Raw genomic sequence first — 11429 nt, forward strand, 5'->3', positions numbered from 1 at the left:
GATTCCACCTGCCAACGCAGGGGACACGGGTTCAATCCCTGGTCCGGGAAGATCCCACATGCCGCGGAGCAGCTAAGCCCCTGTGCCACAACTACTGAGCCTGTGCTCTACAGCCTGCGAACCACAACTACTGAAGCCCACGCACCTAGAGCCCATGCTCTGCAACAAGAGAAGCCACCGCAATGAGAAGCCCATGCACCGCAACGAAGAGTAGCCCCTGCTCAGCACAACTAGAGAAAGCCCATGCATAGCAACAAAGACCTAGTGCAGCCAAAAATCAATCAATAAATTAATATAAAAAAAACACTTCCTAACACCATACACAAAAATAAACTCAAAATGGATTAAAGACCTAAATGTAAGGCCAGACACTATAAAACTCTTAGAGGAAAACATAGGCAGAAAACTATGACTTAAATCAGAGCAAGATCCTTTTTGACCCACCTCCTAGAGTAAAAACAAAAATAAACAAATGGGACCTAATGTAACTTAAAAGCTTTTGCACAGCAAAGGAAACCATAAACAAGATGAAAAGACAACACTCAGAATGGGAGAAAATATTTGCAAACAAAGCAACTAACAAAGGATTAATCTCCAAAATATACAAGCAGCTCGTGCAGCTCAATATCAAAAAAACAAACAACCCAATCGAAAAATGGGTAGAAGACCTAAACAGACATTTCTCCAAAGAAGATATACAGATTGCCAACAAACACATGAAAAGATGCTCAACATCACTAATCATTAGAGAAATTCAATTCAAAACTACAATGAGGTATCACCTCACACCCGTCAGAATGGCCATCATCAGAAAATCTACAAACAATAAATGCTGGAGAGGTTGTGGAGAAAGGGGAACCGTCTTGCACTGTTGGTGGGAATGTAAATTGATACAGCAACCATGGAGAACAGTATGGAAGTTCCTTAAAAAACTAAAAATAGAACTACCATATGACCCTGCAATCCCACTACTGGGCATATACTCTGAGAAAACCATAATTCAAAAAGAGTCATGTATCACAATGTTCCTTGCAGCACTATTTACAATAGCCAGGACATGGAAGCAACCTAAGTGTCCATCGACAGATGAATGGATAAAGAAGATGTGGTAAATACACATGATGGAATATTAACTCAGCCATAACAAGAAACGAACTTGAGTTATTTGTAGTGAGGTGGATGGACCTAGAGTCTGTCATACAGAGTGAAGTAAGTCAGAAAGAGAAAAACAAATATCGTATGCTAACACATATATATGGAATCTAAAAAAAAAAAAAAGGTTCTGATAAACCTAGGGGCAGGACAGGAATAAAGACGCAGACATAGAGAATGGACTTGAGGACACGGGGATGGGGAAGGGTAAACTGGGAGGAAGTAAGAGAGTAGCACTGACATACATACACTACCAAATGTAAAATAGATAGCTAGTGGGAAGCAGCTACATGGCACAGGGAGATCAGCTCAGGGCTTTGCGACCACCTAGAGGGGTGGGATAAGGAGGGTGGGAGGGAGATGCAAGAGGGAGGGGATATGTATGGGGATATACATATGCATACAGCTGATTCACTTTGTTATACAGCAGAAACTAACACAACACTGTAAAGCAATTATACTCCAATAAAGATGTTAAAAAAAAAAAATCTTTGTCCCTCGGGCTTCCTGGGTGGCGCAGTGGTTAAGAATCTGCCTGCCAATGCAGGGGACACAGGTTTGAGCCCTGGTCCGGGAAGATCCCACATGCCGCAGAGCACCTAAGCCGGTGCACCACAACTACTGAGGCTGCGCTCTAGAGCCCGCGAGACACAACAACTGAGCCCACGTGCCACAACTACTGAAGCCCGCGTGCCTAGAGCCCATGCTTCACAAGAGAATCCACCGCACTGAGAAGCCCACATACCGCAATGAAGAGTAGCCCCTGCTCACCTCAACTTGAGAAGGCCCACGCGCAGCAACGAAGACCCAATGCAGCCAAAAAAAGAAAGGAATAAACAAAATAAGTAAATTAAAAAAAAAACAATAAAAAAAAATCTTTGTCCCTTTTTGACAAACATGCACTCTACCTGTATTCTGCATTGTATCCTACCGGCCAGTAAGATTTTGTCTGGCTTTACTTAATGATAGGCTTTTCCCCACCCCGTACTCCAAATGTAAAACTACAGGATTATATTGAATTTAGTTTTTCAATCTACAAGTTTCCCCTGAGGTTTCTGATGTATACTGCAGGGATGGGAGGGGAACCACCTACATTGCCCTTCCCCACGCCTGGTAGAGAATCTCAGGATCACTACATTAGAGGGCAGCTGCCTGCAGAAGTAACCAGAGGACTTGGGCCAGGGCTCTGAGTGATGGGCCCAGAAGAACAGGGACCTAGAACGACTTGCCCCCCCCCCCGGCCCCCGCAATTTACTCCTGTTTGCTAGGTACAGGAATTTATTTATTCACTGAGCCACTGGGTCAACTGACTGAGGACTAAGTGTTAGTGCTGGAAATTGAGAGATGAATGAACCACATTCTTGTTCTTGAAGAACTTAATCTGGCAGGACAGATAGACATGTAAACAGATGACCATAGAGCGTCGAAACTCACCTGTGGAAGTGAGGACAAGCTCAGAGCAGCATGGAGAAAATGGTGAATGCTCTATGGATTGGGGGAGATTTCCTGGATAATGTCATATTTGGGGATGCACAGGAGCTGACATGGATAAGGGAAGAAGAGGGCATTTGGACAGAGGGAACACACGGGCTGAGGCACGGAAGCTGTACCAGGGTCTGCCTATTAATAGTTACTCTTTTTGGGGTTTCCCTATTGAGTAGCAGGACAGGTGGATCTACTGGACAGACTGGCAGACCAAGTCAATCCAGCGTGTTGACAAGTACTCAGGCCGGAACAAGGAGACGGTGTTGGCGAATGTGGAGGGACTCATGGATATCATCGTGGTTTCCCCTCAGCGGCAGACAGGTGGACTCCAGGGTCCTGAGCCTGCTTCCTTACCATTGGTGGGGTTGGTTGGTCACCCTGAGGACTGTTAATAACCAAGACAGAGCCACAGGAGAGCCTTTTGGTTCACATCTTAAGTTCTTAGACCTTTCAGCCCCCTGTCGTTATACCCCTCCTGCCCCACGGTCCCTGGGAGTAAGGTAGCCCCAAATCGCCTCCTTTTTGAGAAGTGTCAAATTAGGAGACTTGATTCTGCCCCAGGCCAGACATTCACACCTGCTTTGCCCCCAGGGACCAATGCCTGTGGTGTGAACAACGGCGGCTGCACCCACCTCTGCTTTGCCAGAGCCTCAGACTTTGTATGTGCCTGTCCTGACGAGCCTGATGGCCGGCCCTGCTCCCTTGGTGAGTTGGACTAATTGGCCTCCTGGAACAGCAGAGCCCTTGGAAGGGCAGGGGATCAGCAGCCTCAGCTTTGTTCTTCTGGGTGAGATTTCCCCTCAGGGGTTCTTACAGCAGAGTGACTGGGAGCAATGGGTTTGAGCTTTGGGATGGTACAGACCCAGGTTTGTCTGGCTTCTGGCATTTACTAGGATGGAAATCAGGTCTCCTGATTCCCTGATCCCTACTGTGACCTGTGCATTATCCTCTCTTCCTGCCCTTTGTGGGCCAGCTAGCCCATCCAGAGCTATTAATATTGGAAACTGGGACTTCCCTGGTGGCACGGTGGCTAAGAATCTGCCTGCCAACGCAGGGGACACAGGTTCAAGCCCTGGTCCGGGAAGATGCCACATGCCGTGGAGCACCTAAGCCCGTGCACCACAACTACTGAGCCTGCGCTCTAGAGCCCGTGAAGCACAACTACTGAGCCCGTGAGGCACAACTACTGAGCCCACGTGCCACAACTACTGAAGCCCGCGTGCCTAGAGCCCATGCTCTGCAACAAGAGAAGCCACTGCAATGAGAAGCTCGCGCACCACAATGCAGAGTAGTCCCCACTCACCACGACTAGAGAAAGCCTGTGAGCAGCAACAAAGACTCAACGCAGCCAAATAAATAAATAAAATAAATAAATTTATTAAAATATATATATTGGAAACCAAATCCTTTTTATGTACAGTATTAAGAAGGACATCTAACAGGGGTGCCTAGGATCAGGGCAGCTAAAACATTGCTTTATCAAGTTCTCCACATGCTACTCTTGGACCATATGTAGATATTTGTGGCTCCAGTGATCCACTCCAGTCCTTGTTTTCTCTCCAGTACCTGGCCTGGTGCCCCCAGCTCCCAGGGCTACCAGCGTAAGTGAAAGGAGCCCCGTGCTACCCAACACGCTACCGACGACCTTGCGTTCTTCTACCAGCTGGACCCGCACATCTCTGGAGGAGGTGGAAGGGAGGTAAGTGGGTCAGTATGGAATTGGGGGCTCTTTGATTCAAATCGCCATGCCCTGCCAGCAGAAGACCGTAGGCCCAGCTTGATGATTCTGGCAGATGGGAGGTAGATCACATCATTAGCCACCTGTCCCTGCTACTTGGAACTGGAGATGATATTTAGACTTGCAGGTTGTTGCAAGTAATTCTTTTTTTTAGCTCTGAAGGCAAGAAGCTTTAAGACGAGCTTTAGGGAGAAATCACTCAGGAGGCGTTTCTGCCGGGCATTCCTCCTTCTTCCTTTCTTTCAGTGACGTTTGCTCTCACAGAACAAGTTTAGCACGTGGTCTTGTCCTACAGTTTACTTAGAAGCCACTAAGTCATAGTGGTCTCTGGGCTGTGGCTTTTTAACTTGGGACATCCCCAGGGATGTGATGGCCTTAGTTTATAATGACCTGTAACACTCAAACGCACATGCATGTATGTGCATGTGTACACACACAGACACACACACACACACACCCCGTTATTAAATAAGCAAGCATAACCATGAACGGCTCTCAAATTAAGTGTAAAACATTATATTTCATTAGACTGAAGGTGCTGTCAATTTAAAATGCATCCTGATTTGAGAGATTAAACTGAAAAAATGACCAACAGCAACTGTGAGATGCCATTAATTGTAAGACACAGTCCTATCTCAGAGATATTAGAATATAGAAAAAATGCACATCTTAAAATTGATGAAATATCATGTTATATTCCATTTAGAGAAAGTCTTATAAATATGTTTTTTATTTACACTTTGCAAAAAAATCATCTGAAAATACAGATAGGAGTAAAAAAGAAATAAGTACTCATGTGTAATTACCTTTAGTGTTTTTTCTGATTTGATATATGTGTATATTGTGAAATGGTTACCACAGTAAGTCCAGTTAACATCCATCACCACACATATATACTTTTTTTTTCTTATAATGAAAACTTTTAAAATCTACTCTCTTAGCAACTTTCAGACATACAATATTGTTAACTATAGTCACTATGATGTACATTACATCCCCAGGACTTAACTTATCTTATAACTGGAAGTTTGAGCCTTTTGACCATCTTCACTCATTTTGTCCACCCCCAACCTCTGGCAACTGCCAATCTGTATGGTTATCAATTTATCTATGAGTTGGTTTTTTTTTTCTTTTTCAGATTCCACATATAAGTGATATCATATAGTATTTGTCTTTCTCTGTCTGACTTATTTTACTTAGCAGAATGTCCTTTTTCATGGCTGAATAATGTTCCACTGTATACCTATACCACATTTTCTTTATCCATTCATCCACTGATGGACGCTTAGGTGGTTTCCATGTTTTGGCTCTTGTAAATAATTCTACATTGAACATGGGGGTGCAGATATCTTTTTGAGACAGTGATTTCATTTCCTACTCTTACTATACTGATGTCTATCTTCCCAGGCATTTTTCTATTAGAACATTTTTCATTGTAGCATTATTTTTAATATCAACAGTAGCTTAAAAGATAATTAACACGTGATTTCAATTCTGAAGGCAGAAACATAGTAATAATTCCAAATAAGACCACTAGACTCATGTGCCTAAAATGATAAGATTTGTACATGATCAAACTTATTCTATATGCCCCATTTTCTCTTGTTAGAAGAGTTTATATAGAAAAGCAAACAGACATAAACGTGTACCTTTCTCACTAAATTTTAAGCACAATCATTATTAATCTGATTTTATTCAGGTTTATTTAGAAAACTTTTGAACCCTACTCAGATATTTTCTGAAGACTCAGTACATCTTGGTTTCAGATGCTCCTGCAGGTAGCTCTTCTCTAAACTTTTAGGACATGTCTTTACTTGCCAGCTCATAACGTGCCACAAAGGAGTTACCGTCTCAGCATTTCAAGTTAGTTATCCAAGCCCTCCCTCTGGATGTCTTGCATATTCCCTTGTGAAAGAATGAAGGAAAGAAAAACAATATATTTTTTTAAGTCTCTCTAGTCCTTGTGATAATCTTGATCCAATCCAAGGTTTGCTTGGCTGGTAGCTTAATAAAGTCTGCTATTGATGTCCTTAGTATTCTTTCAGCTCACTCCCAAACCTGCTTCTCCTTTTTAAAGAATCCTCTTTAAAGAGTACATATTTTAGGGAATTCCCTGGTGGTCTAGTGGTTGGGACTCCACGCTTTCACTGCCGAGGGCCTGGGTTCAATCCCTGGTCAGGGAGCTGGGATCCCACAAGCTGCACGGCCAAAAACAACAACAAAAGAGTACACATTTTAAAACACATTTAAACATGATATAGCATCTTGAAGACAGTGGCTCATGCTGATTTCTCTGTATTTTCTTGTCCTGCCCTCTCCTTGCTTCTGCTATCTCCTGTCTGGTATAGTCTCATATCTGAAAGCCCCACTCCCAGGCCTTTAGCCCTGTCCTTCACAGGACTGTCCCCATTTCCTGGCAGAAGGCAAGATCTTTGTTGAATATAAGTAGCCTTCACATTCAGTTTTCTCTGCCCCACAGATGCTCTGAAAAGGATGCCCGGCTGGGCCTCTGCACGTATTCCAATGAGGCCGTACCTGCTGCTTCAGGTAAGCCCTCAGTGCCCAACTGTTTTGAAAAACAAGATGTAAGGCATCTAAGTCTCCATTGATACCTTGCAGAACCTTCATGGGGACTCTTTGGGGTTGATGAACCCTTTTCTTAGACTAAATCCATAGAAAGAATAACCATAATAGCTGCCACTTATGGAGTGCTTTCTGTGTGCTAGGCACTTGTTAAGCCATATTTATGTGCGCATGCGTGTATGTATATGTATTTGTATGTACACACTCACCTTCAATCTCCACCAGCCCTATGAGCAATTTATTATTTACATTTAACTGATGAGAAAACACAGGCTTAGAAGTTAAGCATCTTGCTTTAAGTCACACAGCTAGTAAGTAGTGGAAGTGGGATTAGAGATGCTGACATAGTGATAGGTTTCTTCTCAGCCCCCTCCCCCCTCCCGCTGTGGCCTCTTCTCTGAGAACGAGGCCCCTAGCCATCCTCAGATGGTATGGGATGCAACAGCTACAAAAGGAGCCCTCCATCTTCCCACCCCTCACACCAGCTAGAAGATTGTCGGGGGTCCCCACCTAGCGTCCCTCTGCTCTTCCTAGGGGAAGGACTTCATGTCAGCTATGTCATCGGTGGACTCCTCAGCATTCTGCTTATTCTGGTGGTGATCGCGGCTTTGATGCTGTACAGGTAACCTCAGCCGCACTGCAGTGGCTGTATGTTTGCTGTATGTCCCATTAGCATGTTTGGGACCTCCTGAAGTTGACAGCTCACTGATTCCACCTATGACCAGCCTCATTTCAAGGTTGGGTCCCTGGTCAGAGCAGCAGAAGGAAAGGGCAGAAACCTGAATGTGTACCCTTCTTCCCCAGTCACAGCCCAAGCAGTTTCCTCATTTCATGACCACAGAAACGCTTGGTATTTTCCTTATAGACTAGGATACTAAGGACACAGAGGGTGTTACCCAAGTTCACACAGCAAGAGGCAAAGCTGGTACTGACTCTAGCATCTTTGCTTTTACCACCACTCTACACTACCTCAAACCACTGAAGCTGGAAATGATCTTCTCTTCACACAAACACAACTCTTTACTACAATGTGGGGTGATAGATACATCATTGCTCGGTAGGGATCATCCTGGGAAGGTAGAATGTGTAGTATTCAATTTAGAATCTTCCTTTTATGACCCTCTCTGTATATATTTTCTCCTAAATGCTTTATATGCAGCTTGCAGCAAAAATGTCAGGATTTTGCTGCTACTGCAGCAGCTTCTACTAACAACAACAACAATAATAGTAACACCTACCACTTAATGAATATGTATCAATATCACAACCCTTGTAATACAGGTGTTATTATTCCTCACTTTACAGATGGGGATCTAAGGTTCAGAAAGTTTAGATTATGTCCACCAATACCCCAGTCAGTAAGTAACAGAAGTGGCATTGAAACGTAGGTCTGTTTTGACTCTAAAGCTCAGTGTATTTGTTATCTATTGCTGTATAACAAATTACCCTGAAACTTAGCAACTTAAAATGACAACCACTGATTATCTCACAGTTTCTGTGGATCAGAAATCTAGATGCAGGGACTTCCCTGGTGGCGCAGTGGTTAAGAATCCGCCTGCCAATGCAGGGAACACAGGTTCAAGCCCTGGTCCGGGAAGATGCCACATGCCGCGGAGCAACTAAGCCCGTGTGCCACAACTGCTGAGCCTGCGAGCCACAACTACTGAAGCCCACGCGCCACAACTACTGAAGCCCGCGCGCCTAGAGCCCGTGCTCCACAACAAGAGAAGCCACCGCCAATAAGAAGCCCATGCACCACAATGAAGAGTAGCCCCCACTCACCACAACTAGAGAAAGCCCACATACAGCAACGAAGACCCAATGCAGCCAAAAATAATAAACAAATAAAATTTAAAAAAAAAAAAAGAAATCTAGATGCAGATTAGCTGGGTGCCTCTGCCTCAAGGTGTCTTACAAGGCAGCAATCCAGGTATCAGCCAGAGTTGTGGTCTTATCTCGAGGCTTGACTGGGGAAGGATTCCCTTCCAAGCACAGGATTCAGTTCCTCGCAGGCTGTTGGCTAGAGGCCTCCCTCAGCAGTTTGTTGCCTTGTGGGCCTTTCCATAGGACAGCTTTCAACATGGCAGCTTGCTTCCCCCAGAGCAAGAGTAAGAGAGAGCGGAGGGAGGGAGGGAGAGAGGGCAAACTAAGATAGAAACCAGTTTCCTTGTTAGGAGTTTCCTTGTAACCTAATCTAGTATCCCTCACTTTTGCATGTTCTGTTCATTAGAAGCGAGCCACCAGATCCAGCCCACACTCACGGGTCAGGAATTCAGAAGGTGTGAGTACCAGGAGGCAGGGACCACTGGGCCCTCTTAGAGGCTGCCTGCCACAACTTGGGTTACAGCTTCCCCAGATATTATCCCCATACAGATCTGAACTAATTTCTCATCACTTTTTCTCCTAAAGACACAAAAAATCCAAGTTAACTGATCCTGCAATGGGGAACCTGACCTACAGCAACCCTTCCTACCGAACTTCCACTCAGGAAGTGAAAATTGAAGCAATCCCCAAACCAGCCATGTACAATCAACTGTGCTATAAGAAAGAGGTAAAAATTAAAATTTATGTCCAAGAGTTTGTTTTTGGAGGGCAGGGGTGGATTATACTCCAGTTGCCTGAGTAGATCAGTAAGGGATGCTGGGTAGTCCATCTGCCATTTTGGAAGTTATAGTGAACAGAAGAATGGGATGTGATTCGGGTTTCTGGAGAGGTCTATAACTTCTGAGGGACCAGCTTGAGGGGCCCTAGTGAGAGTAAGGTTAGAAAGCAGATCCCAGAAGGTTTAGGTCTGAAAGCATGTGAGTGTGCACCTCCCTGCCAGGAGATATTTTCCCAGGCTCAGGGGTTCCTTCCCTCCTGGAGCTGTCATTCCCCAGCAGTGAGGCTGTGCCCCTCTGAAATAACCCCAAACTCCTAGGAAACACCAAAAAACCCAAGAGCTCCTGGACTCTCCCTTTCTAACCTCTGATCCAAGCTTTTGGCACCTGTGGTTGGGAATGGCTGGAGTTCTGCTATTCTTCCTCTTATCACATAATCTAGAGGGATTTCTCTAGAATTCTTAAAGTTTATATGCTTTTGTTCTTTTAACTCCTTTGTTGCTGCAGTGAAAATGTATTTGCTAAATGTTTAGGCATGAAGAATAGTCCCGTTTTGACTAGGGAATATAGCCTGGGACTTAGATTTTCCTAGTCTGATATGACCCTTGTTTTTTTCTAAAATCCTGTAACCCTTCATTAGAAATTATCCCTTATGAGACCTAACCCATCTACTCTCTTGGCCTGTCTAGCACAGTCAAAGCCAGCCCTCACACCTATAGGGCATAATGAATACACTTCATACAATAATCATGTGATTTCAGGATCCATGAATTTCCCTATTAAAACAAAGCATCCACTACAAGCCAACACAGAAGCTGCAGGGATAGCTTGCAGATTTAGGGATGGTAGACCCCTTCTCTGTGAATATCTTTGAGAGAAAGACTCTTGAAGCTTCTTGGGTTCCTGGAGTGTCTGATGCCCCGGAAAAGAACCCCAATGAGGGCCCTAGGTTAGAAATTAAAATCATGTGACTCTTTCTCCTGTTGTATGCTTTTTCCTCAGCAGCTCTTTCACCCCTCTGATAGTCTTTCACCCTTTCTCTTCTGATTTCCTCTTGATTTCAGGTACCTGTTGCTGTGTGTTTGTAGAGGGCGTGGTATCACCCAAATTGCTAGTGCCACGTCACCCACATCTCCCTGACTTACCCCACGTGTCTCTGTGATGAAGACACTGAGTGGTCTGCATCTTGTCTGACACTAATTCAGCTTGGAGGGTGTGCTGGCTGACTGGGCATGTGTGTGCGTGCCTTGATCAAGGGAGCTGTCCCTCCCAGAGGGCAGGGACCATATTTTATATTGTTTAATCATCAAAGTATCCTGCTTATTGAAGGGAAGGGGCTCAATAAATATCTGTGGAACTGAACTGTTACTAAAGTAGAGCAGCAGTCGCAGGGCTCTTGGCAGGAACACTATCCCAGGGACAGAGCCCAAGCCATGGCCCATTTTCTCTTGGCAGTGGCGGCATGTTGGTTGGTATCCCCCAGAAACCAGGAGTACGGCTACCCCTTGAGGAATCCATAAAGGGAGAAGCCTGAGTGGAACTTAAGGCTGTCCTTGGAACGATCGCAGGTTGCTTGGAAATGGCCCTGAGGCTCCTGGGAGTAGAGCCAGAATAACCTCCCACAAAAGCTTATAGGTTACAGTACCCCCAGTGGATTGACAGAACTCAAGTAAGAGGGTTTTCTAGAGCCCTCCTGTCTTACCTTCTAAAACTTTTCTTCTTAAGAAAGTTAGAAAGAAGAGAATTAAGAATAAAATAGCACATGAAACTGTATTCAGTATCTTATAATAAGCTATAATGGAAAAGAATCTGACCATATATGTGTATATATATATATATATATATATATATATATATATATATATAACTGA

At 44.4% G+C, this 11429-nt stretch overlaps 1 protein-coding gene across 2 annotated transcripts in view; it reads left to right on the plus strand.

Moving 5' to 3' along the window:
- Positions 1 to 11429, plus strand: part of LRP4 (LDL receptor related protein 4) — a 58210-nt gene that overhangs the window by 37710 nt on the left and 9071 nt on the right. Inside the window, exons 27-33 of one of the 2 annotated variants that reach the window (XM_060159253.1) lie at positions 2814 to 2958; positions 3229 to 3342; positions 4201 to 4336; positions 6855 to 6922; positions 7493 to 7580; positions 9189 to 9239; positions 9368 to 9509. In XM_060159253.1, the coding sequence (XP_060015236.1) occupies positions 2814 to 2958; positions 3229 to 3342; positions 4201 to 4336; positions 6855 to 6922; positions 7493 to 7580; positions 9189 to 9239; positions 9368 to 9509 (744 nt within the window). The remainder of the gene's footprint in view (positions 1 to 2813; positions 2959 to 3228; positions 3343 to 4200; positions 4337 to 6854; positions 6923 to 7492; positions 7581 to 9188; positions 9240 to 9367; positions 9510 to 11429) is intronic. The other variant, XM_060159252.1, reaches the window with a different exon arrangement.

The sequence above is a fragment of the Lagenorhynchus albirostris genome, chromosome 9, assembly GCF_949774975.1.
Source record: "Lagenorhynchus albirostris chromosome 9, mLagAlb1.1, whole genome shotgun sequence".
Lineage (NCBI taxonomy): Eukaryota > Metazoa > Chordata > Mammalia > Artiodactyla > Delphinidae > Lagenorhynchus > Lagenorhynchus albirostris.